Source organism: Mus caroli, unplaced genomic scaffold (genome assembly GCF_978045245.1).
Source record: "Mus caroli unplaced genomic scaffold, Mus_caroli_1 scaffold_12, whole genome shotgun sequence".
Classification (NCBI taxonomy): Eukaryota; Metazoa; Chordata; class Mammalia; order Rodentia; family Muridae; genus Mus; species Mus caroli.
In genome coordinates, this window is record NW_028227267.1 from 26,505,272 (window position 1) to 26,533,181 (window position 27,910).

General features: G+C 43.6%; 1 protein-coding gene across 2 annotated transcripts in view; it reads left to right on the forward strand.

The window, feature by feature from the left end:
• The window catches only part of Frmpd2 (FERM and PDZ domain containing 2), a 101,379-nt gene that overhangs the window by 67,864 nt on the left and 5,605 nt on the right, over positions 1-27,910 (forward strand). Inside the window, exons 21-28 of one of the 2 annotated variants that reach the window (XM_085828920.1) lie at positions 29-180; positions 1,545-1,646; positions 4,666-4,759; positions 5,717-5,802; positions 7,148-7,295; positions 9,132-9,406; positions 12,293-12,391; positions 23,820-24,163. In XM_085828920.1, the coding sequence (XP_085685046.1) occupies positions 29-180; positions 1,545-1,646; positions 4,666-4,759; positions 5,717-5,802; positions 7,148-7,295; positions 9,132-9,406; positions 12,293-12,391; positions 23,820-24,163 (1,300 nt within the window). The remainder of the gene's footprint in view (positions 1-28; positions 181-1,544; positions 1,647-4,665; positions 4,760-5,716; positions 5,803-7,147; positions 7,296-9,131; positions 9,407-12,292; positions 12,392-23,819; positions 24,164-27,910) is intronic. The other variant, XM_085828921.1, reaches the window with a different exon arrangement.

The window sequence follows — 27,910 nt, forward strand, 5'->3', positions numbered from 1 at the left end:
CCTTAACTTCTTGACTTGCTTTTTGTAGGTGTTTGTGGGACCAGCCACAGTGAAGAAAAGAACAGTACTGCAAGTTCTGGCATGTTCTGTACAGACATCCTGAGCAACAGGTGCCAGGGAAGACAGTCACCACAAATACATGACCAGGACAGAAATGTCAGAGGACCAGAAACGGCTCAGGTGCCGAGCTCACCGCCCAGGCAGGGACCTCACCTTCCCCTCTAGTAATAGATACGTGTCCTCTTGGTCTATATTCCATTTCTGGACGAAAAGGAATAGGCTGTGGAGTTCAGTGGTGCTCCCATGTCCTGGGCTTCCCCTTGCTCTTGATGTGACATGTCAAACAGCTACAAGCTGGTAGCATGGTGAGGGGGTGGACAGCAAGGGGGCATTTTCTGTCAGCCAGCTCCGCACACCTTGTTGGAATCCAGATATGCTCATGGGCCTATGTTTCAGCCAGGCCTGGCTTCACATTTCAGTTCTTCTCCATACTACCTGCATCTCTGAGCGTTCACGTGATGACACCCCCTTTACCACACCCACATGAACTTATTATCATACAGTTTATCAGTTATTTGATGGGGAATCTCCTTGCTAAACATCTCAAGCACCTCAGACAATATTCAACATGGGCAGATGGCTCTTCTCCTGGATGCCAGCAATTTGCGTAGGACTGCCATGTCCTCACTCCCCTTTCCATTGCCATAACAGAAGGGGTGAGTTACAAGCAATGGTTTATTTGGATCATGATTTGGTGACTGGGAAGCCCCAGATCTAGGAGCCACATCTGGGGAAGGTTATTCTGATTCACGAGACTTGTGCCTTCATGACCTAATCACTGTGAAAGTTTTATCTCTAGTATTGTATTAATGGTAATTAAATTTAAGGATTTTTGGAGGAGATGCTCAAACAACAGCATCCTGGACATAATGGGTGCTCAATAACTGTCTTATACATAGTTGAATGGATGAACAAATCTTACACAGTTGTTGTCACAAGTATCAAAGAAATTGCCTGATGCATGGTATGATCTTTTTCATAAAGCCTTCAATTATTGAAAAACCAACAATAACATGAGCATTATTTCTAGGAATGGTCAGAGATCCTCGTGAGGTTTGCTTTTGCTTCAGGAAGTTTCTGTGGGACTGGTAGCCAGCAGCACTTGGCTGGCATCGTGTGTTGAATGATCTGGAAAGCACTGGAACAGCTTTAGTTCCAACATGAATGTTTGCAAAGGAAATGCAGAAAGGAGGAATCCACATTTATCCACCCCCTGCCATGTGCTGGCCCATTCATAGTCACAGTTAGGAGACACTGCTGGGGTTCAGTTCTGTGGATTAGGAAATGGAGAGAAGAGATTCTGAGAGAGTTATGCAAGGTCACATACATGTAAAGGAATTGATAAAGCTGGAGATGTCTCTCTAGACATATGCTGTTCCTGGGTACAATGCTGCTAGCTTCTTCCAGTGCATGAGAGCTAAGCATCTACAGAGGTTGGGCAGGTGCCTCATGGCTCCGTTTTTCCATTTGTTTGCTTGTGGCAGGGTGCTGGCTCTTGTCCTCCATCCCCTCTACAAACCAACACTGGTGAAATCTACTTCGTGGAGCTGGTTAAAGAAGATGGAACGCTTGGATTCAGCGTGACTGTAAGACTTTGTAGGCAACTGAGAAAGCAATAGAATGGTTACCATCCAGAGCCTTGGATGGCATTACCCTCTGACAATGTGCCCACTGTCCTTAAGTGCACGTTGAATGCAAGGGTTAAGTTGAGATTTCCGTGGGTAATTAGAATTTGGAGAGTGCTGTGAGACTCAGAGGAACTTGAGGTTGTGCTCTGTACAGATTCTAAGGAAAGGTAGCAGTAGAAAGGGGCAAATGTGAGAGAAACTGGGTAAATTAGTCTGGCTCCAAGCTCAAGCTGGACAGTAAGGTAACTTCATGGATGGAAACCCAGGGTAAGTTCCATCCCATGCAGGGCTGGAATAAACTTGTGCTCCATCCGCAAGGGCTCAGGACAAAGTTCCACCTTTGAGGTCTTCACCACGTCTGACTCTTTGCTCTTGGCTTTTGAGCTCTACCTAACAGATGTCTAAGAATGGATATTCCCTCTGTCACTAGCCACCCAGGGGTATGGGAAATGGTGTCCACAAAAGGGGTGCACACAAATTCAGAGGTCCTGGTTTGGAAGGCACTGTTTGTATTAGAACAGTGACTGTGACCCATTAGTTAAGACTGTGGGGTAAGCCCTGGAGCTCAGTGATAGCACATTGGATTCAAAGAAACAGCATGGAAATCGTCAGCACTTAAGGAAGTGTCAAAGGACTGGAAAAATCTCACAGGTAACCCAAGTGATGAGCGAAGGGAGAGAGTACTTTGTTTCTCTGTGTGTCTACTGCAAGGAGCCCTGAATTGCTGAACCACCAACAGACGATTTCTAATACCAGGGAATAAGAATCCTGAGTACACAGGGACTGAACAGGCAGGGACTTAGTATGGTCAGTTTATTCTTGGCTTGATAAAATAATCTTATCACAAGACACCAAACACAGCACTTTCTCATCTAAAAAAACTTGCTAAATTTTAGATTATTCAGATTTATGCGGATACATATGCCAAGAGGAGATTGGTGATTTCTTTTGACTAGTAGAAACACTAATTTTCTTTGGAGAATCTTCATTTCAAAACTAATTGTTGAAATGTCTCACTTAAAGTCCAAATGGCCGCTGAACAAATACAATACCTTCACATCCATGGACAGCTCAAGGAGTTCAAGCAAGTTGAAGGCAAACTTTAGAATTTATAACTGTCAGCTTGGCCAAATATAGCCGTGATACAGAAAAGCATACTGTCACATTGAGCGGGTGGAAATGTGGATAATTACATGCACATTCACACTGGGATGCAAGCTGGCAGTATCTCCTGTAATGAAAAAAGTGCACATATCCGTGGGCCACAGACACAGGAATGTGGATCCCATTAAGGAAAACGGTGCACATGAAGGGGTTGGATGCTGTGTTGCTAACAGTGGCAAGCGCACTGAAGAGATAGAAGACTGATCAACTGAGAAAAGGTCGCGTGTGTTCTGGCACATGTGCATGGAAACCAAGCTGATGGCCCTGACACAAAGGAGTCAGCACTAGCTCTGCCCATGTGGAAAACCAGAAAACTGGCCACGAGACTCTCTTTTGTGCAACATATAACCCAGTTGAATTTGATTGGTTTGTGTTTGTTAATAAGACACATAGAGTACTTAAGAGTGTGAAATGAACTTAAATCTGTTTCTATGGGAAGGGAGAACTTCCATGTGCAAGAACAACCATGTGCGAGTTCAGTACACTTTTGTAAGCCAGCTGAAGACCTAGGTAGATAGAGGGCGAAAAGCCTGAGGTTGAGCAAGGAAGGCTAGGTAGGCTGTATGAGTTCACAGCAGCAACCAGACCATGGGTGGATCAAAGGCCCTTTCTGGTGGATAGCCACTTAAAGATTTGTGTTAGCATTGCTAGAGACGTAGTTTCGGAGGAGTCTTGAGTCTGTTGCATAGACTTGCATTAGCCCGTACCATCATTCATTAATTAGCTTTCCACCTCTATAACTAACACCAGAAATATAATCAAATTACAAAGCGAGTAGGTTCATTGTGACCTGCAGTTTTAGAGGTATCAATTCATGATTGGCAGGCTCTACTGCTTTGGGGCTGTGGTAGCTTATCATGGTAGAAATGGGGTCGATAAAGCCTATCCCTCATGACCAGGAAGTGAAAGAAAGAGGAAGAATGGGGTCCCACAATGCTCTGCTCTTCAAGTGCTCACTCCTGTGACCTAAGGACTTCCCATGACGATCCACCTCATACAGATTCTACTACCTTCCAACAGCACCAGGCAGGAGCTAAGATTTATTGCTAGGCCTTTGAGGGACATTCAAGATCCAAACTGAAACAGAGCCATTTGGTTGACTGACTTGGCTGTTCATGTTGAATTCTATATGATCATATACATATGGAGAAAAGTAGAGGGAAGTGTATGAGCACACATTCATTGTTACTGTGCCATTAGCAGTGGGTGGGAAGTAGAGGCAGGGAAGGAGTAAAAGACTGAACGAGTACCATTGATAAAATATCTGCCCATGTGTATGTCTAGCTGTGTAAAGTAAGCTGGAAGAAAGAGGCAGCCTTGGATCTTGAACTTTTAACTTCCAGGTACATGCTTTGTTGTCAAGTTAATAAGAACAAGTGCAGAGCCAGCCCTGGTGCACATGCCTGTAACCCTACAGGAGGGGACCTAGGGCTACATAGAAAGACCCTGTCTCCAAAGAAAAGTTTCAAGATAATTAGTTGTTTAAACTTATTTTCATTCCTGGTTTTGTACCCACAAACAAACATACCAGGTGTGCCAAACACAAGAACACAAGTCCTCAGTCCTTAGGGCTGGCTACAGGACACCTGCCATGTGCCACCTGGGGCTTGGCTTGATTTTGTCTCTCAGTCTGTGTTGTATGGTCTGTGTAAGCTTGACCTTCCCACTCACTGGGGAAGAGTTTGTCTGGGCGAATGCAGAAGGCTGTTGGAGTGGGATAGATCACAGCTGGAAGAGATGGGCTCCCCTGTTCGGGAGGTAGGAGGCACCCAAGAGGGGACCAGTGGATTGAGTATTGCTTTGTATTTTGTAGGGTGGCATTAATACAAGTGTGCCTCATGGAGGAATCTATGTGAAATCTATCATTCCTGGAGGCCCCGCTGCCAAGGAAGGACAGATCCTACAGGGTGAGAGATGAATCATGCTGGAAGTTGTGGTCTCTGTGCTTTGGAACACTGACTGAGAGGATCAGCTCAGGCCTTGCTCATTTTAGCCCTAGAAACTTCTGTCTCTAGGGTTGGTTTCTTTGTCTGGGAAAAGGAAAAATTTTACCTGCTTCACCCTCTCAATAAGCTGGCACTGATCTAAAGTTCATACTAAAAGTGGGGTAGAAATTGTATGAGATGCTTGCTGCTGGGAGACAGTATTCCTTAGGAAGATAGGGCTGTTACTGGTGACCCACTTCAGCATGGGGGACATTATCAACTGTGGACTTTCTCTTTACCCTTCCCTAGAAAACAGCTCTGGCATTGGTGACTCCATTTTGGCTTGGGGACATTGTGAGCTTTCTATTCTCCCCCAGAAGACAAACTTGGCTTTGGTGACCCCAGTTTAGCACAGGGTTGAGCTTTCTCTCTACCCTGAATTGTTTCTCACTGCTCTAAAGGAAAGAAGTGACCTTTATTTTCCATTGAAACTGCCCTAATTGAATCAAAAAATTATTTATTTCCTCTTGAATTCCAGTATTTCCAACATCAACTATTGTCTTCCTGATCTTCCCCCTCCCCCTTTCTCTCTTGAAATAGAAAATATCTTGGAGATATAAATACTACCCCTGAGCAAGTTGAAAAAATTTTTTTTCAAAAATAGTTTCACAGGAAAACAGGAGGAAAGAGAAGGGTGATGAGGCTTGGCCTGGCCACACCGTGAGACAGTAATAGACAGGCTTTTATGTCCTTGCTCTGTTGTGCGCCCCAGGAACAGGCACAGGCGATCAGAGAGGCAGCTGGTACTCAGGCTCACGCAGGCTCTTGCTGAGCCCAGGGGCACCTGGCAGCCCTGCTTCCTGACCTGGAGACAGGAGTCTCACAGAAGAGCTCTTGCATCTCTGGGAGACAGGGAACATGGCTGCATTCCTTTCCCAGGTGACCGACTACTGCAGGTGGATGGAGTGAGTCTGTGTGGCCTTACTCACAAGCAGGCTGTGCAGTGTCTCAAGGGTCCTGGGCAGGTGAGTACCCTACTACCAGGGACCTTTTCTTACTTCCAGAGCTTTCTAAACCAACCTCAGAAGTTACAGTTGCCTCTAGGCAGGAATGAGGTAGCCAAGAAAAAGAGTGGGAGTTTTGTAGTCTACCTTCCCCCTCCCCTTTCACTCTTCATCTTAACGCTGCTTTTCTGTGAGAATGTAAAACCCAGGAGGTAGCAGACAGATGTTTCTAAAGTCGAAAACCTCACACCCTTTAAATAGCTCTGGAAATCATATAGTCGTCTGCTTTGGTTTAGGCCTCAGACAGAAGAACAGAACTGAGGGAGAACAGAGGCTCCTGCAGGCTGGCACTGGCTGTACTCCTACCTGTGCCAACCCCATTGAACAGGGCATCCACCTGCACTCAGGCCCCTTCTCTTTCATGCTTTCCCCACAGTGGTCTCCATGTTACTGTCTCTCGTCATATCCTGAGGATGCATAATTAATTAGCACTGTATGTTTATCACGCCATCACTAGTGCACATGGTTAGAGGAAACACATCTGGATACTGTCATGATGGCAAGTAGGAATCACCAGTGTGGGGTCATGGGCCTGGCGCTAAATGACAATTGCAGCAGAAAGATGGATTCAGGGTCAAATTCCCCAACCAGAGGCTTGGCATTTCTAACAGGCTTTGTTCTGAAGTCCAATCACTGCCTTCAGGACCATTGTGGGCAATGAGAGCATAAGGTGCTGTGGGGAAGGATACGAAATCAAACAAGAAAGAAATGGAGGAGGGTCCATCAACCTGGGCCTGGGATGCCGTTCTGGAGATACTGGGAGCTTTTAACTGGTCGTTGCAAGTTCAGTTTTGTGTCAGATCAGTCCACTAATAGCTAAGCTGGGGGTGGACCAATGAAATGGAAATAGAGCTTACTGCCCTGCCCCTTGCAGTGGAGAGGGGTGGAGAAGCTCTGAAAGAGTTACCTTTGCTGGAGAACTCATAAGCTTTAAACCAAACCATCACGGGCGCAGAAGGAGGAGAGATGAATGACCCCATGTATTGCTCCTGAGAGGTTAATAGGGGGATGACCTCATGTGCTGGAGGAGCATATACAAGATGAAGGATATTTTAAGCAAAGTGAGGAAGGGGAGTGGCAAGGGAGGGAGGGAGGGAGGGAGGGAGGGAGGGAGGGAGGGAGGGAGGGAGGGAGGGAGGGAGGGGGAGAGCAAGCTGGCTACCGAATGTGCTGACAGAGGCACACAGGTTACTTTAGTGACACTTGTTTACAATTCCACCTGCCGATCTGTACCCCAGGAAGAGCTAGACTGGAGATTTGAATTTGAGAATGAAATAAAACTGAGTTTGTCCACTCCTCCTTGTAGGTGGCACGGCTGGTCTTAGAGAGAAGAGGCCCCAGGGCTGCACCACAGTGTCCTTCTGCTGATGACAGGATGGGAGATGTGCACATGGCTGTTTCCCTGGTAACAGCCAGGCCTGGCAGACCTGCGAGCAGTGTCTCAGTGACAGATGGTGAGAGGAGAGAATGGAGTGCTACTATTGTCGTATCATTCGATACTGCTTTAGAATGTCAAGTCAAAGGGGAAAGGCAGGGAGACTTCCTCTGGGTTAAAAAAAAAATAATGCCAGCAGTGTGACTCATGATCAGCATCCAAGCTGGTGGAAATGTTCTTTGAAAAACAAAAATACATAGCATCCAAATGACTACCACCGAGAATTCTGCTCCCAGGCCTGTGCAGCCTCCTGATCACCTGCCTGAATATTAGTGATCGCACATAAACATTTATGGATGAAGCTTATATGAAGGGTCAGGTATTTTCAGACACAATTGGTTCCACGCTTCGTTCAGGCACATGTAACAAAGCCGTTCTAGGCCTCATTAGGCAGACAGGGAGACAAGGCCATCAGAAACCCAGCCTTGTTAATGCATCAGTTAAAAGGGTAAAGCCACGACTAGCCCAGAGGGACATATGGCATCTCCTAACCAGTTGCCTCTCTGTACTTCTATGTCATTTTGTTTCCTACTAGGAAAGGCCTGTTTCCATAGACCATCATGGCTTGGAGCTTAGCCATATTCCACTCTTTCCTTAGGGAGTTTTATGGCCCTGCTACAGGAGTGTGAGGAAGGTTGGAGGCATGGTGGTGCCATCGTCCTTAAATCAATTCTGCCTGTTTCCCCATACTTCTTTCCATGCACTCCAAATGGGGCATTTGACCAATGAGCTAAACACCGAGTAGCCGAGGCCAGTGTGGCAATGGCAGATGGGACATGCCTATGCCATAGACCTTACCCTTGGCTTCAGCTGTTTTAACTCTTGCTCCAGTGAAAAGTTACAAGCCAAGGCTCTGCCACTCTGCTCACTGGCTACCTTCTAAGTTAGTGAAGATAAACAGAAGAAGATCAGAGGCTCCTTTTGGTGACTCTTTGGTTACCTGACTCCCTAGATGCCCAAGGCTCTGTACATCTCTGGCATTCGAAGTGACTGGTCTATGGTCAGTGTACATGGCTAAGCAAATGGCAGCTAGAACATTCTACAGAGTAGACTATCACCGTCCCATGATCCATTTAGTAAAATTTCATGCTGCATGTACTAAAACGCCATTAAGATCCTACTTTGGAATCTAGATGTAATAAGTTTTACTGGGTGCTACAAGCAGATGGTGTATGTCTAAAGCCCCATCCTTACTTATAAATTTAGTTGTTTATATTTAAACATTTAGTTTGGCAGTCAGTTGTCACATGTGCCTGGCTGTTGAACATTTAAAATGTGGCAATCCAAATGGATAGAATGCACAAGAGTGCAAAGATGTATTCTGTAAGAAGAACAAAGATGGCCTCAGTCATCTTTTGTGTTGACTCCACATCGATGTGGTAGTAATTTAGACATCCCAACAATCTAACATAGCATAATGAGGGTGTGAAAGCCACACTATTCAAAAGTCTCTCGTTGCGATTCTGGGAAGTGGGAAGAGATTCTGTGGCTTAGTACCACATTTGCCAGGGGAAACTACAGTGGGCTGTGTTGCTAAGCTAGGATGCAGGGAAGGTTAGGTTCACTCAGTGTATTCTCAACACAGTCTTTCCTTCTTGCATGGGATTCACCAGGATGTTATCCCCTTATAAACTGAGGAGCATCTGTATTGACTAAAATATGATACACAATTTAACCATACCCATTTCCTTTCCTTTTTAAAGCACATAGCTACTTGAAAGCTTTGAAAGAACCTTTATGGTTTGTATTTACAACTTAGATCATATCTGTGGGCAGCGCTGACCTGTAATGTGTGTGTAATAGACTCCATCATCAAAGTTAGCACATGAAATACTCATCTCCATGTGACTCACAGGGCAAGGTGGCCAGTCGCAGCACACTGAAGGGTCTGTCTTCACGAACTCTCATGGTACAGGTCCTAAGTTTGAAGTCAAACTGAAGAAGAACAGCAGAGGCTTGGGATTCAGCTTCGTGCACATGGAGAGAGGAAATTGCATCCATACGAAAAGTGACCTTGTGAGGATTAAGAGGCTCTTTCCTGGGCAGCCAGCTGAAGAGCATGGAGCCATTGCAGCTGGTGACATTATCCTGGCCGTGAATGGCAAGCCCATAGAAGGCCTTGCTTTCCAGGTGCTCAGAGCCGTGGGGGTGGGGAAGCACAACTCTGATGCTTGCAGATAGAAGCCCTGTTGCTTTGAAGGCTAGCTCCACAGAGAATACTTTGGAATTTACACCTGGATCTGGGCTCGGAGCCCATAGAAAGCAATCGACAGGATGTGCCCATATCTATTTTCTACTTGACCTTGAGTAGGTATTGCTTTTCAGCATGCCCTTGGTGAACTGAACATGAAATCTTACTTATGTACTGGCTAATGGTTTCTCTTGAGTATATTGTGGGTGGTGATCTGAAGCTGGAGGGACTGAAAAGGGCCCCTTTCACTCTCCTTGAGATTTGTGTGCTGAAGTTATAGCTTTGTATGCATAGATAGCATACATAGACTGTCTCACCTGTGGTCAAAAACATGCAAGGCCAGAGAGAGGACTCAATCAGGAAGATCATGTTCTGTTTTGCAGAAGGCCTGAGTTTGGTTCTTAGCACCTGCGTCCAGTAGCTCATACCTTCCTGTAGCTCCAGCTCCAGGGGATCTCTACAGGCACCTGTATACCTGTATTCACATGTACATATTCACCAGAGACACAGGCATACACGGAATAAAAATTAAATGAAATATGAGAGAGAGGATGTGAGAGAGAGAGACAAAGACACACACACACACACACACACTCACACACCAGAGATAGATAGATGATAGATAGATAGATAGATGATAGATAGATAGATAGATAGATAGATAGATAGATAGATAGATAGATAGATAGATAGATAGAGACTGTAGAGACTGTGACAGAGCGAGATTGATCCCAAGGAACAAATCCCAAGGAAATGTCTTTGTTAGTTGGGGTATTGGCAGAAAATAGAGTCATTTGAAGAGACTTTTTAATAATGGTGTGGACATGTTATTAGGAAGTTAGAGGTAAGCATCCTGATGTGGAGGATAGCTACCCATCTTTCTAAAGTCAAAGTAGGGTAGGAAGGAAAAGCTATTCAACTCTAGAGACAGAACAGGCACAAGGATTCACTGGCATGATCTGAGGTGTTCACCAAGGGAGAGAATCATCCTGTGATGACCCAGCAGAGGAAGCCAGGGCCATCACCAACCTCCCTCTTTTCCTTGTCCCTTCCTCCAGCCAAGTCCATGAGGAGATCTCACGCAGCCCGAATAGGGTGTGTCAAAGCAGGCTAGTCAAAGGTGGGAAGTAGCTCTGTGTGGGAAAGGGAGGGTGTGAAGGGCCTGGAACTGCGCGGGTTTATAGACGTTTATGTGATCCAACTGCAGGTCTCTCAGAGCCTCTAATGGGGAACTCCATGAGGGGCTATAGACAAATGAGGGAGGCGAATGAGGAGGCACTTGTGCATCCTTCGAGGCCATGATGGGAAAGACAGGAAAACCACGGAGGCTGCTGAGGATGAATCATGGAAAGGAAGGCCCAGGCTTTTGGGTACATATCCAAATGCCAGAAGAGGGACTGTGTCCTTCCTGCCGCTGTGATAACATGCCCTAGAAAACTGACATTATATGGAAAGATGGCCTAGTCGGCCATCAATGGAAAGAGAGGCCCATTGGACTTGCAAACTTTATATGCCCCAATATAGGGGAATGCCAGGGCCAAAAGAATGGGAATGGGTGGGTAGGGAAGTGGGGGGCGCTATGGGGGACTTTTGGGATAGTATTGGAAATGTAATTGAGGAAAATATGTAATAAAAATATTAAAAAAAAAAAAAGAAAACTGACATTAAATAGGGAAATTTTGTTTTGGGTCATAGTGTCAGGGGTGTCAGTCAGTGACCATTTGGTCCCACTGTCTGTGGGGCTGTGGTGAAGCAAACTTTACTGTGGAGAGTGTGTGGCAAAGGGAAGTCTCTCTGCCCATGGCAGCTGGGATGGACACACACACCCACACCCACCCACACCCAGACAGAGACAGAGAAACAAGGAGACAGAGAGACCCAACATTCCCTTCATGGGAACAGCCGAGTAACCCAACTACATAGGCTCCACTTCCTGTAGATCCCATTCCCTCCAACCACTCCATGAGTCAGGGACCGTTTGCCACAGTTGCCTTTGGAGGGCATTCCACACGTAAGTTTGGAGAATACAATCAATAGCAGACCCGAGCAGTTGAGTGGACATTGAAGAGCAGCTGGGTCAGAATTGCCTCTTGTGGGACATTTGGTAGATCCTGAGACAACTGTGGTTGTCACAACTGATATGTTTTAGCTGCCACTTTAGAGTAGAGATATGCTGAACACCCTTCAACATACATGTCTCAAAAAAAGTTATCTAGCCCAGAAGGTGGCTGAGGCAGGAGGTTGAAAGATCCCAGTGTACACAGGAATTGGGAAAACAAAGTTACCTTGTGCCCCCTGCAGTGAGAGGGTGGTTTGTATTGTGGAAGCTCAGGTTGTGTTGCAAAGATGAGCAAGTGGAGAAGCAGTTGTGAAAGGCAGTGGCAGGCAAATGCAGGTTCTGTGAGCTGTGTGGTTGGGGTTAGCAGGGAGGTTGCTCAGCAGGAGAGTGAGGTTTTTTTTTTTTTTCCCTTTTGGAAGGATTACCTCTGGGCAATGTAGAAGGAAGCAGGCAGGGTCATCAGGGAAGGCAAGAAGCAAAGATGAGGTCACTGCAGTTCCACAGGAAGCATCCCTAGGGCCCCAGCCTCTTTAGGAAGAGATCCCTGAAGGCCTCTGTTGCATCACTGCGGTGAGATCACAAGATACTGTTCCTGGCTCTTGGCTTCTGGGAGTTTGGGGAGTTAAGCTTACAGCATTGCGTTCCCAAGTTCTCTGGAGCCAAACAATAGGCTAAGGTGGCTTCCCGGAAGGAAGCAGCGAATAGCACAAGGCAGCAGCCCCCTGTGAGGCAACCCCAGATATGACTGTGACTGGTTTTCTTGCAGGAAGTGCTCCATTTATTGCGAGGGGCTCCAGAGGAAGTGACGCTCCTCCTCTGCCGACCCCCTCCAGGGATACTGCCTGAGATGGAGCCTGGATGGCAGGTGAGATGAATCTATCCTTATTTCTCCTCACTGGCCCGCCAGTCATTCACTTTTTAGTCTGATGGCCCTGAAATGTCCTTCACTACTTTTAGGGGGCTCAATAATAGTCCTTGTCATAGGGGCAGGAAAACATCTGGCCCCCAAATCTTAGTGCACCCATTTCCCTCCCTATTCTCATTGTGACCACCATTGGGGCCTCCTTGTAGATCTATAGAAAATGGTTAGAGTCTGGTCATACAAACTCTAGGCTGTGTCCTTTGGCCTCCTGAGCACATAACCAAGTCAAAGAACTTCCTGCAGGAGTTTTCACAGTGAAAAATAAAATGTATACCCACCCAACCCCCCAAATCAGATGAGTGTGACTGGCACAGAGATCAGAGACATTGGGACCCCAGAAATGTGAGGGCTTTACCTGGATGCATATATTAGTCTGGTTCTCCAAAGAAACAGAGCAAAGGAGAGAGATATGGATGGATGGATGGATGGATGGATGGATGGATGGATGGATGGATGGACAGATGGACAAACAGATGGGGCACTTATTGTAAGGAATTAACTTACATAATTCTGGGGCTTGCCAGTATAAACTCTACAAGGCCAATCAGCAGGTTTGACTTGCCCAGGAGATATGGGAATAAATTCAGATTGTGGTACAGAGGGGAGCAGGTAGGACAGAATACCTGGAGAGGTGGCAGCCCACGAACACAGGTTCTGTGTGGTGAGCTGTGTGGTGTTGGTGGGGTGGTAGCCTGGATGTAAACTTCCTTCTTTCTGAATGAAAGCTAGTCTACTCTCTAAGACTTCTGCTGATTGGATAAGGCTCCCCATAGCCTGGAGTGTATTCACCTTGCTTAAAGGCAAACCATACCTAAAAAATACACATCTAGTGATATCAAAGGTGCTGTTTAAGCAAACATCTGGGTACTCCTGCCTAATGAAGTTGACACATGGAATGGTCTGTCACCTGTTGGGGGTTTCCTACTGGGTCTCTGGGAAATTGACTCTTTAACAGAGATATGAGGACAGAGAGCCTCTGTCCCTGGCCCACTGGTACATCACCTGTGTGGGTTAGAGAACTGTCCTCAGCAGAGGAAGAGATCAGTGTACAGTCATAACAGAGATCTCAGCTAATCCCACAGGGAGTTCTGGAGCTGAGATGGCCTCTGGAACCTGCCCAGAATAACACACCCACATTAGAGTGTGCACTGGCCCAAGAGACAAATCTGAACTTTGACGGAACATCCCTTGAGCTGATTGTAGTGCCTGGGTGGTGGGGAAGCATAGCTATGAGACACAGCTGCTTTTCCAGGGCACATGGAAAAGTAGCAATAGTTTCCAGTACCATAGAAAATGGAGGTGGTTTTAGGAATTCAGTAAAGTGTTCTACTGGGTAGTTGTTTGTGGATAACAAGTATGAGATCCAGTCTAGGAAAAACCAAAACCAAACCAAAACCAAACCAAAATGAGTTTGGCAGTTGCTAGTATCTAGACTTACATAAAGGTATGGAATGGTTGGGCCACCACCTCACTTGGGAACATGAAGAGCCCAGCACTGGGAGATCTGGTATAGAGAGCTGAGACTGAGGAGATGATGCAGGGGTAGAGGTGGAACCAGGAAGCAGTGGGCATCTTGCACACAGTGTGAGGGAGGGGAGCACTAAGCAGGGTGTACCAGTTTGCATATGGCTACTGAAAGCTAGAGAGAGAAAAGGTCAGAGAAGCACCTTATGGCTTTAGGAAGAGATAATTTACTAGAGACACTTCCTTCAGCATTCTCCAAGAGTAAAGGAGCAGATGGCTGGGAGCTAACAGTGAATGGAGTAAGGGTATAAGCTGACCAGGAAGAATTCTGTGAGTGAAGGAGGACTCTTTATTATATTTTATTTTTTTTAAGATTTATCTATTGTCATAGTTAGGCTTTTACTGCTGTGAAGAAACACCATGACAAAGGCAAGCCTTTTGTTTTTTTTAAATTAGGTATTTTCCTCATTTACATTTCCAATGCTATCCCAAAAGTCCCCCATACCCCCCCCCCACTCCCCTACCCACCCACTCCCACTTTTTGGCCCTGGCGTTCCCCTGTACTGGGGCATATAAAGTTTGCATGATCAATGGGCCTCTCTTTCCAGTGATGGCCTACTAGGCCATCTTTTGATACATATGCAGCTAGAGACAAGAGCTCCGGGGTACTGGTTAGTTCATATTGTTGTTCCACCTATAGGGTTGCAGTTCCCTTTAGCTCCTTGGGTACTTTCTCTAGCTCCTCCATTGGGGGTCCTGTGATCTATCCAATAGCTGACTGTGAGCATCCACTTCTGTGTTTGCTAGGCCCCGGGCAAGGCAAGCCTTTTAAAGGACAACATTTAATTGGGGCTGACTTACAGGTTCAGAGGTTCAGTCCATTATCATCAAGGTGGAAACATGGCAGCATCCAGGCAGACATGGTGCAGGAGGAGCTGAGAATTCTACATCTTCATCTGAAGGCTGCTAGCAGAATGCTAGCTTACAGGGAGCTAGCATGAGGGTCTTCAAGCCCACAACCACAGTGGCACACCTATTCCAACTGGTCCACACCTACTCCAACAGGGCTACACCTACTACCTGGGCTGTGCACATACAGAGCATCACATTTATCTACTTTATGTGAGTACACTGTCACTCTCTTCAGATGTACCAGAAGAGGGCATCGGATCCTATTACATACAGTTGTGAGCCACCGTGTGGTTGCTGGGAATTCAACACTACACCTCTGGAAGAGCAGTCAGTGCTCAACTGCTGAGCTATCTCTCTAGCTCCAGTGGAGGGCTCTTAACTAATGTGTTGTTCTTGCTGTCAAGCGGTGATCACAGGCTGCAGAAATGAGAGGAAGTTGTTGGGTGCCTGAGAATGATGGAAGATCATCTACAGGAAAAAGACCCAATGCAGAGAAAGGTTATCAAGAAGCCTTGAATGAGTGAGTGGTGACAGCTAGGTGACATCTACAGGCACACCTCTGACATTCAGCAGGCCAGAGGCTTTGCAGCAGGTGGGAAGGCCACACAGTCTCACTGGGAACCCGAAGGAACTTGTAGCAGGTGCAAGTCACAGAGGTGGAAGCTAGCTGAGAGGCATGACAGGAGGAAGCTGGGGATCTTTTTTAAGGGGCGGAGAGGGTAAGTGAGGATGTTGCTGTTGGGGATAACAAAAGGCATGGTTGATCACAGGCTTGAAGCTTTGCGGGATGGCATTGCAGAGAATGTCTGAGGCAGACTGAGAACAGGGGCTGGAGGAAGACTCGGGAGATCTCCCAGGAGTAAAAAGGGTGTCACTGTTCTGTCTCTATTTTTAAGAATCTCATCCATTTTAGATGTTGATTATGCCCTTTATAATAGACACAATCTATCAATGGGTGACTGGTTTTGATTTATAATTTCAGTGTGCATCTTTGTGGGTGTCCCTTTCTCTTGGTGGCAGGGAGGGTTTGCTGTCACAAAGGCTCACCCAAGGGTCGATCCTTGGTGGTGGATGTGCGGTTTCTCGGCTAAGGTGAGACCAGGGTTGGGACTTCAGCCTTTTGCTTTTTTGCTTTGTGAAGGGAGGGAGTTTGTTGTTGTGTAGAGATGCTCACATGATTTTCAGGAAAGTGTAAAATCCTAACTTCCATACATTTATAAAGATTAACACACGGGCAGCCTGTTCAAACAGGGAACCAGGTAGATGTTAGAAACTGATGAAAATGGTTCAAAAGTGATGTCAAAGACCAGCATCTTTGCTTTTGGAGTTGTAAAATGTCTCTACTGTTATCAGCGAGGCTGGGATCAGCCAAGAATGCCCTGCTGTATGGACAGTGTAGCGTCTTCCAGGGAGACATGATTATCTTGCTACAAAACAAACAAACAAACAAACAAACAAAAAACCAGTAGCCTCACACTTTAAAAAGTCACAATAGTTTATTAAAACCAGAAGTTAAATGGCCATATGGCTGCGATCAGCAGATGTGAATCAAGTCATGTCTAGAGAAGGGTTGAGGGGTCCAGGAAAGAGCCCTGTGCTAGGAGTCCAGAGAAATCTCTGAGACAGGCAAAGACAAAGAAACTTAAGAATTCTTATGGCAAAGAGGGATTTTTTTTAACTTGTTTTTTTCTCTCTCTTTTTCCTTTTATTGAAAATAGATTCTGTTCTCATATAATATACCCTGATTATAGTTTCCCCTCCCTCTACTCCTCCCAGTTCCTCTCACCTTCCTTTCCCCTGGAACCACTCCCTTTCTGTCTCTCATTAGAAAAGAACAGGCTTCTAAGAGATAACAAATCAAACATGACAAAATAAAATATAATAAATGGAGCAAAGTTGTACACAGTAGCCCATCATGAGGAAAAGAGTTCTAAGAACAGGTACGAGAGTCAGGGACCCACTTATCATCACAATCTAAAGTCCTGTTAAAATCAACCTAAGCTAATAGTTAGAATACATATTCAGGGGTCCTGATATAGACCCGTGTTAGCCCTGTGCTTGCTGCTTTGGTTGCTCACATGTGCCCTGCTTAGTCGATTCTGAGGGCCTTGTTCTTCTGGTGTCCATACCCTCTGGCTCTTACAGTCTTGCTGCCTACTCTTCTGTGGGATTCCCTGAGCTCTGAGGAGGAGCAGTTTGGTGGAGACCTCCAGGCTAGACTCTCTCTCCACATAATATCTGACTGTGTGTTTCTGAAACTGTTCCAATCTCCTGCCAGAGGAAGCCTCTGATGATGACTGCATGAGGCATAGAGCTATAAGTATAGCAGAGTATCATCAGGGATAATTTGATTTATTTATTCATCTACTTTTGCATCAGTCACGTGGTGTTTTACTCTAGTTCTTTGGGCTGTGTAGTCTCTTGTTCTAGGTTATCTAAGCAGTGTCATGGAGCAGGCCTTAGGTCCAATCAGACATTAGCTAAACATTCCCACAGGCTCTGTGTCACCATTGTCCTAACATATTTTGCAGGCAGGGAAGATTGTAGGTCAGTGGGTTTATGGCTGGCTTGGAGTCCATATTTTCCATTTGATAGCCCGATGAGTACTTTCCCACACTGAAGAGTCTAGAATGTAGGGTGAGAATTCTGTGTAGGCACTAGTTCAACTTCTCCAATACGTTGTGTGTTTCCTGTCCTTGGTAATGGGGCCAACTGTCACTTTTTTGAGAGTAGCCTTTTTTTGTCTTAGCAACAGAGGTCATTTAGAGATTTCCATGAGACCCACTGGGCCAATATCCCAACTGAATGCACCTACCATTCATTGGAAGCCTTGCCTGGCTACAGGAGGTGACCAGCTGAGACTCTGTACCCACCATCTCTAGGATTCTTTATTAGGATCCAAGATTCATTAGGATTGTAGATTTCAGGAAGTTGCCACATACTAGCTTCCTCATCCTACCAAGTTCTCCCCTCCAATTCTAGCTGTCTCTCATTGCAGTCTCTCCTTCCACCCCATCTCCCCCCACCTGATCCCTACCCTCTTCCCGTCTTCCCATAAACTCTATTATATTTCTCTCTCCCAGGGAGATCCCTGCATTCCTTCTGGAACTTTCCTCTTTACCTAATCTCTCTGGGACTATGGGTTTTATCTTGGTTCTCATTTACTTATCCCCTTATAAGTGACTGCATACCATTTTAGTGTGTAGTTTCTACTACCTCACTTTAAGCCCTAGGCAGACTGTGCTACCAGCCCTGCCCTGGTTCCTTTATATCCTTGGATGAAAGACACAGACACACAGACACACAGACACACACACACACACACACACAAGCTTATTTTTAATATGCTTTTTAGTTCGATGGCCAGATACTTCTGAGCCTCCCTTGGCTAATGTACCCTTCAAAAGATGCCCCTCAAAAGAATAATTGATGAAGAAAATGTGGTAATTGATGAAGAACATTTACACAATGGAGTATAACTCAGATGAGTGAAGAGTGTATCTTCACTCCCAGCTCAACACCCTAAATCTGCCCTTAGCTTAATTACGTCTCTTGCCTGCTACCTCAGGCTCAGTTGGGGAAGTGGCCAATGGCCACCTCACCTGAGATCTCACATGACTGATGCCTCTTTCTCCCTCTGAAGCATGGAAAATCTCTTTGCTCTTGCATCTGCTATCCTGCCTGCAGGAACGTGGAAGTTCCACCTCTTCTATCCAGCCGTTGGCCTTTATTGAACCATCAAGAACCAATTGGGGAATGGGACCTTTAGCATTCAGCGCATCAGAGCCACTCCCTACATACCTTATTTATCTCTCTGGGTCACCTTACTTAGGATGATTTTTTTTTCTAGTTTCAACAATTTACCTGTGGATTTAATAATGTTATAGTTTTAAACATCTGAGTAATACTCCATTGTGTAAATGTTTTTCATCAATTATCACATTTTCTTCATCAATTATTCTTTTGAGGGGCATCTAGGTTGTTTCTGGTTTCTGGCTATTATGAATGATGTCACAATGAACATAGATGAGAAAGCGTCCTTGTGGTAGGATGAAACATCCTTTGGGTATACACCAAAGAGTGGTATATCTGGGTCTTGAGGTAGATTGATTCCAAACTTTCTGAGGAATCACCATTGATTTCCATAGTGCTATACAAGTTTGCACTAACCAGCAATGGAGAAGTGTCCCCTTGTTCCATCTCCTCACCAGCATGAACTGTTACCTGCATTACTCATATCAGCTATTTGGACAGGCATTAGATGGAATTTCGGAGTCATTTTGATTTGCATTTCCTTGATGGCTACATTTCTTTGAGTGTTTTCAGCCATTTGAGGTTCCTCTATTGGGAACTCTCTGTTTAGATCTGTTCCCCATTTTTTAATTGGATATTTTGGTTTTGTGATATCTAGTTTCTTGATCTCTTTATATATTTTGGATATTAGCCCTCTGTCAGATATGGAGTGAATCTTTCCTCATTCTGTAGACTACCTCTTTGTCTGACAGTGTCTTTTGTCTTTTCAGATTCATGAGGTCCCATTTATCAATTGTTGATATTAGTGCATACACTATTGCTATTCTGTTCAGGAAGTCATGTCCTGTGTCCATGCATTCAAGGACATTCCCCAGTTTCTCTTCTATAAGGTTCAGTGTATCTGCTTTTATTTTGAGGTCTTTGATCCATTTGGACTTGAGTTTTGTGCAGGGTGATAGATACATACCTATTTGCATTCTTTTACATGCTGACATCCAGTTTGACCAGCACAGTTGAAGATACTGTCTTTTTTTCCAGTGTATATTTATTTCTAGCCTCTTTACAAAAAATCAGGTATCCATATATGTGCATGTCTGGGCCTTCAGTTTGATTCCACAGATCAAACTGTCTGTTTTTATACTGATATTATGTGGGTTTTATTATTATAACTCTGTAGCAACAGTTTGAAGTCAGGGCAGGTGATACCTCCAACATTACTTTTATTGTTCAGGGTTGTTTTAACTATCCTGTTTTTGTTTTGTTTTGTTTTGTTTTTCATATGAAGTTGAGAATTGTCCTTTCAAGGTCTATAAGGAATTATGTTGGAATTTTGATAATAATTGCATTGAATCTGTAGATTGCTTTGGGTAGAATGCCCCCTTCCCCCCCCCTTTTTTTTTACAATGTTAATCCTACCTACTAATGAGTATGGGAGATCATTCCATCTTCTGATATCTTCTCCAATTTATTTCTTCAGAGAGTTGAAGTCTTTATTTGCTTGGTTAGAAATACCCAAAATATATTATCTGAGACATTTATGAAAGGTGATTCTCTGATTTCTTTCCCAGTCTGTTTGTTATTTGTATATAGGGAAGGTTTTCATAAGATAATTTTGTATCCAGCTACTTTGATGAAAGTGTTTATCGGCTGTAGGAGTTCCCTGGGAGAACTTTTTGGGACATTTAATATATGCTATCAGATCTTCTGCAAATGAAGATACTTTGACTTCTTCCTTTCCAATTTATACTCCCTTTATCTCCTTCAGTTGGAGTATTGCTTTAGCTAGGACTTATAAAACTATATTGCATAGATATATAGAGAATGGACAAGCTTGTTGTGTTCCTGATTTTAATGAACTTGCTTTGAGGTTCTCTCCATTCAATTTGATGTTGGCTATCGGCTTGCTGTAAGGTGTTTTTATTATGTGTAGGTATGTTCTTTGTATCCCTAATCTCTCCAGGATGTTTTATCATTTAGGGGTATTGGATTTTGCCAGAGACCTTTGACAAGAGGTCAATGATTATCTTTCTTTCGTTTTGTTTATATAGTGGATTGCATTTACTGATTTCAACTATCCCTGCATCTCTGGGATGAAGACTACTTGATCAAAATGGATGATAGATTTGATGTGTTCTTGTATTTGGTTTTCAAGGATTTTGTTGAGTATTTTTGCATCTATGTTCACAAGGGAAATTTATCTGCAATTCTCTTTGTGTGTGTGTGTGTGTTTTTTTTTTTTTTACGTGGTTTAGGTATCAGGGTGACTATAGCTTCATAAAATTAATTTGGCAGTGTTTCTTCTGTTTCAATTTTGTGGAATAATTTGAGGAATGTTGTTATTAGCTCTTCTTTGAAAGTCTGGTAGAAGTCTGCACTAAAATCATCTGACCTTGGCCTTTTTGTGTGTGTGTGTTGGTGGTTGGTTGGGAGACTTTTAATGTTTTTAATGACTGTTTCTATGTCCTTAGTGGTTATAGGTCTATTTAAATAGTTTATCTTCTCTTAATTTAACTTTGGTAAGTGGTATCTATCAGGAATATTGCCCATTTCTTTTAGATTTTTTTCCAGTTTTGTGAAGTACACATTTTGAAGTAAGACCTAATGCTTCCTTGAATTTCTTGGTGTCTGTTGTTATGTCCCCTTTTCATTTCTGATTTTGTTAATTTGAATATTCTCTTTGCCTTTTCATTAGTTTGAGTAAGGGTTTGCCTATCTTGTTGAATTTTGAAAAGAACCAACTCTTTGTTTCAGTTATTCTTTGTAGTGTTTTCTTTTTTCTATTTTATTGATTTCAGCCCCAGTTTTGATTATTTCCTGCCATGTACCCCTCTTGTGTATGGTACTTCTTTCTGTCCTAGAGATTCCAGGTGTGTTGTTAGCTTGCAAATATGAAATCTCTCCGTTTTTTTTTTTTTTTTTTTTTATGTAGACACTTAGCACCATGAATGTTCTTAGCATTATCTTCATCGTGTCCCATAAGTTTGAGTATGCTGTATACACATTTTCATTGAATTTTAGAAAGTCATTAATTTCTTTTTGTCTTGATCCATTTTCTTTTCATTCAGCAGAGAGTTGCTTGGATTCCGTGAGTTTGTAAGCTTTCTGTTGTTGCTCATATCCAGCTTTAATCTGTGGTCATCTGATAGGATCTAGGTAATTATTTTAATTTTCTTGTGTACATTGGGACTTGTACTTTGGTCTAACTACATGGTCAGCTTGGGAGAAAAAGACACCATGAGATGCAGAGAAGAATGAATATTCTTTTGTGTTTGGGTGAAATGTTCTGTAAGTTTCTGTCAGGTCCATTTAGTTTGTAATGTCTGTTAGCTCCAGGATTTCTCTGTTTAGTTTTTGTCTAGATGACCTGTCCATTGGTGAGATAAGATATTGAAATCTCCCACTATCATTGTGGGAGGGACAATATGTGATTTAAGCTGTAGTAGTGTTTCTTTTACAAACTTGTGGAGCATAGATGTTAAATTGAAATGTCATCTAGGTAGATTTTTTTCCCTTTGATGAGTATGTAGCATCCTTCTCTATCTCTTTTGATTAGTTTTGATTTGAAATATGTGTTGTTAGATATTAAAATGGCCACACCAGCTTGCTTCTTAGGTCCATTTGCTTGGAATTTTTTTTTTTTAACCTTTTAACCTGTGGTATGTTTGTCGGATACAGCAAAAGAATGGGTCCTGTTTTTGCATCTATTCTGTTAGTCTGTGTCTTTTGTTAAGGAATTAACACCATTGATATTGAGAGATATCAATGACCAATGACTTTGATTCTTGTTATTTTGTTCTTGGTGGTGGTGGTGGTTTGTATGTGAATGTGTTTTCCTTCTTTTCATTTTGTTGGTGTGAAATTATGTATTCTCTGTGTTTTCATGGGTGTAGTTAACATCCTTATGTTAGAAGTTTTCCTTCTAGTGCCTTTTATATGCTTGGATTTGTAAATAGATATTGTTTAAATTTGACTTTATTATGGAATATCTTATTTTGTCCATTGATGGTATTTGAAAATTTTTCTGGGTGTAGTCTGTTATAATCTGCAGCACATCTGTCTAGGCCCATCTGGCTTTTAGAGTCTCCATTTAGAAGTCAGGTGTAATTCTAATAGGTCTGCATTTATATGTTACATGATCTTTCTCCCATGAAGAATAGCAAAAGCTTCCCTTCCCTCCCCTCTCTCCTCTCCCCTTCTCTCCTCTCCCCTTCTCTCCTCTCCCCTTCTCTCCTCTCCTCTCCTCTCCTCCTCTCTTCTTTTCCTTTTTACTCCTGCTCTCATTTTGTTTAATTTGCTAACATAGCCACCCCCCCCCATTCATGGAAGATGACCCGAAGTGGATACCTGAAAGGTTGGGCAATTCTGAATCCTCTGTGTACTTTTTTTCTATATGCCTGGTGGCATTGCAGAATTAACTCCACAGAATTCCTCTGGCTTCCATATTTCTTCTTTACATCACGTTCTTGCATTTGGGGCCATTAGTAACTAAAATGAACACAAGCACTGCTGGTTCAGGCCAAGAGAGCAAGTGTGATAGCATGCAAGTAGTATATACAGCACGGAAACACCAGGCACAGGGGCTGACCCATGTGCTGGGCAGGATGCCACAAGAGGATAGCTTGAGAATTTGTCATGCTACTCAGAACAACATTTCAGCTTTAAAGGAAGGATTCATTATGTTTTAAATTTTCCATTTAATAATTTCAGAATCCAGTAAGAGAAATCATAAAGAATGAAATGATGGACTAGAGAAACTACTACATTTTTTTTTCATTAAAAAACAGAGCTCACATTCTTGCTATCACTGCTCTCAAACTCAGGTACTTAAAAGGTAAGGAGGAGTATGTTGCCTGGGGAACAGGGACAGGATCTTGGACCCTGTCAGGAGAGACACTGATTGCAGCATCTATCTCTTTATAGCTCAGACTTACAAGCAGCTGGAAAAATCTTCTGATTTCTTTAAAAAACATTTTAATTTAAAACATATATGTGGGTATGTGCATGAGTGCAGGTGCCTACACAGGTCAGCAAGGGCACCAGACACTCTGGATCTGGAGTTACAGGTGACTGACAGCTGCCTGGTGTGGATGCTGAGAACCAAACTCTGTCCTCAGCAAGAATAGTATTGGCTGTTATCCACAGTGCCATCTCTTCAGCCCAAACCTTTCTATTTCTTAAACCATTTTTAGAGTTTCTTCAGGGAGTGAGACAGTGCTTGTAACCATTCACATTTCCTCAATAGACCCCTGAACTATCAGGAGATCAAAGACTCACCATGGCAACCTGTGCTGGATCAGAGCAGAGCCCCAGCCTGGATCAAGAAGACAACTGGAGGGACAGTACCTCTCTGGACGCAGGTGAAGGTCTGAGTCCCAGGCCAGAGTCTTCCTTCAAGGATGTTAGACAGGTGAAGGGGGACAGAGAAAAAGAGAGGCCCTGGGCCAAGTCCTGGATGCATCCTATGGAGTCCCACCCTCATGTATGTAAACTCCACCCAGAACCAGAGACACCAGCACTGGCCACCTCTTTGGAAAAGGATATGAGACAAAACTGCTATTCTGTGTGTGATATCAGGAGACTGGGAAGGTAAGAAGTGCCATGCTTGCAGCCACGTTGTAAACTGTGTGCACTACATTGCCAGCTGATTACAATCAAGTAATCACTTACCATAGAGAGGCTTATTCTGCCCAGCCCTGTTTCAGGGTTTTGAGGGGAGTAAGAAACAATAGAAGCCTGTTGTTGGAGTTTCTACAACCTTCCCTGTGACCTTTGGGGAAAAGCAAACTCCACTCAGGTGACAGTCATCCTCTGTATGTCCTAAAGTCTACTGATGGCCTCGTGTTTCCTCCCAGCACACAGTGTGTGTTCTGCACCCCTATGCCCCCCCTCTTCAGTTGCTGTGGTACAAAGAGAGACCTTGTGCATATCCTCATTTCTACTGATGACATAAAACTTTATTATCAACACTACATGAAAGTGTATTTCCAGCTTCAAAACTAGGATGAAGCTTTCATTGTAATGACTATTTTTTATTTAGTCTGCAGTTTGGTGCCTACACCAAATTTCTAGTTTTAATTCTTATTCTCGTTGTTAAAATACTTTTCAGTATATATATGTATATATATATATATATACTGAATATATATGTATATATGTATATATACTGAATATATATATGTATATATGTGTATATCTATGTATCTATATATCTATTCTTGTCAGGATCAGGGAGAGGGGGGAGAAGGAGCAATTCAGAGGAGGGGTATGTTTCTGATGTTTGGCATTTGTTAACTTAATGTATGGACATGAACAGGGTAACAACCAGGAATAGTAATTTGTGTTTGAGCTGTTGGGATTCAATGACTCTCTTTCCTGGTTATTATAACAGAGTGACAAGAGCAGACTTATGGGGACCAACAGGTGGCACAATGTGCTTAATCCTCTGTGCTAATGCGTTCTCTACTTGTGTGTCTTACCAACACACCTAGATCTAACTAGACTTGCACTTAAACCCAGAAAAACCCAGAAGTCAAAATCCCTTTTCAAACTCCCTGATAACAAAACTTTAGACATCTAGGGATGCCGAGATGGTTCGGCAGGTGGGAGGGCTTGCTGCCAAATGTGATGTTCAATTAAAAATATTAGAAAATGCATTTCTACTGTACATATACAGGTGTTTGGGCTATTGTTTTCTAAGCAATATAGTCTAACAACTATCTATAAACCATTCTCATTGTATTGTTATTATAAATTATCTAGAAATGAGTTGATATTTACAATAGGAGGTCTGTGGCTGATACCCAAGCATGTACTACCTCTTATATAGGGAGTTCCAGCATCTGAGGATTCTGGTATCTGGAGGGAATCCCAGAACCCATCTTAGACAGATAGTAAGAGACTACTGTATGGAGACAGAATGTTACAGCTGGGCTCTGGGAGAACTGTTGCAAATAGCGGCCATGATTATTGTACCTAAAGGCATCCAGATACAATTTTTTTTAAAGAATGCTATACAAACCAAACAAAACCCAACTTTTGCAAAATAGAAACAACATGGGCAAGCACATCCATTCCTAATTCTCATTTTCTAGTCAATGGTCCTTACAATGTTGCAGTTAAGTTCCTTACAATGTTACAATGTTACAGTTAAGTTAGTTTCTTACAATGTTACACTTACAGTTCCTTACAATGTTACAGTTATAGCTCCTTACAATGGAATCCTGGGCATCATATGATGGACTTGATGAAGTGATTAAGGGAAGAAGGTAGAGATTCACCCAAGGCCAGCCTTTAGTATGCTTTTGTGGGACACATTAGAATTCCCTTTTCTTATAGGCATAATGCCATTTGTTTAGATTTCTAAAGGTTTTAAAAACATGAATGTATGTATATGTATATGTGTGTGTTGAATGTAAAAACTCTAGAGAATGTGGAGAAGCCACAGGAACCCTCAGGAGAATAACTTCCTTCCGTGCGCTCAAACTCAGGCCATCACGTTTGGCAGCAAGCCCTCCCACCTGCCGAACCATCTTGGCATCCCTAGATGTCTAAAAGTTTTGTTATCAGGGAGTTTGAAAAGGGATTTTTGACTTCTGGGATTTTTTGGGTTTCAGTGCAAGTCTAGTTAGATCTAGGTTTACATGATGGCTTTAACTCATCAATAGTTAAGAAAAACATTTTTAACTTTTAATTAGCACAGGCCATCTGTGCTTCATTCATGATATCACATCATAGCAGGCTTCATATAAAAATGGTCAACTTTTAAGCTCATCCTCCACACAGTAGCACGCATCCTGCAGGAAGGGCTCCCTGACTGTTTCCAGGGTTCATCTACATAACTCGCTCCTTGTGACCATTTCTCACCACACCCCTGTTGGTCAGACAACACTCCCTTATGTTGTGGTGAAGTTTACCTTTTCATATTTGTTACTTGCAAATACTAACCCCATTTCCTTTTATCTTATTATTATTCATTTTTAGAAAATAATATTTTTATTTACACTTTGAAAATTTCATGTAATATATTTTGATTGTATTCATCCTACCCCAACTCCTCAGATCCTCCCGAAGCGCTCTCCTTACCCACACAACTTCATCCCTTGCCTCTCAAACAACAAACAATGCCCAAACCTCAGAGTCTAATTTGTATTGGCTGACTACTCCTGGATGTGTGGCCGGCCCTAGATTGTGATCAATACACGAAAGTGTCATTCCATTAAAGAAAACTGACTTTTCCTCGCCTAGCAGCAATGAAAAGCCAATAGCTTCTTGGCAAGGGATAGGACATTTGTACAAGAGAATCATTTTATTTTAGTGTTTGTTTGTTTGTTTGTTTTTCTGAATCAGATTAAGTTTGGCTTACTTACAAGGGTATACCATATGCTCCAAACCTGTCATTCTTGGAGGTTGTTGCCCTTTTGAGGGTCACTTAGAGTCCTTTAGGTTTGTCCAAAGCATTCTAGTGAGGCTTTTGATCCTCAGTTGCCGTGGTTACCACTTTTTATTTTATTTTTTTCCCCTGCACTTTTGTCCCCATGGCCCTTGTGACCATGGGCAGCCACACCCTTTGTGCTGTCCCCTCTGGGCCCACATGCTCCTTTGCTCTTGATTACATGAAATTCCCGGGGATGGCAATGTTCTCCCCCCGCCCCAGCCCATGTTTCCTGGTTTTTCTTTTGCCTCGTTTTCTTATTTTCATTTAAGAATGCTTCTCCTCCCCGAAAGGACACAGAGCATGGCCACCCCTCTTCAACAGGACAGTCATTAGCTCAGTTCATGCACTCAGGGCCACTATATCCAAAAAATTAAAAGGGTAGCGTGTACCAGGAATCACTAAAGGAAGGGTCACCAACTTGTGAGTAGGGTCCCAGTTAGTGTTCAAAAGTGGTAGTGAAGTTCTCTGTGGACTCCTTAGGAGCACCCGCAGGTCCGAGGTGGCTGTTCCAGCTAAACCGGCCCTTTGATTCTGGCCTCGATGGGTCACATGCTCTGCAGTTAGGGGAAAAGGCACAAACTGTGGAGCGGGTAGTTTGCAGAGTCAGTGTTACCACTTGCTGGTGCTTGTGCCTGGAGAGTCGTCTTTCCTCAGTTGAGGGCTTCCCAGCTGTAAATGATCACCCCGATTCCCAGGCTACTGTGCAAGTCAGAAGAAACAGGGCAGTTCAGTACCTGGTACACAGTAGGAACTTAGCACTACAATGAGGTCTTACTCCTTCTTGGACAGTTTCTTGTGAAAGGACAAGCCCCATCGATTGAAATCCCCAGAAATCTGCCAGAACTTAACTATCTGCCAGGTGGCTCCTTCTTAATGCCAGAAGACTGCCAGCACCCAAG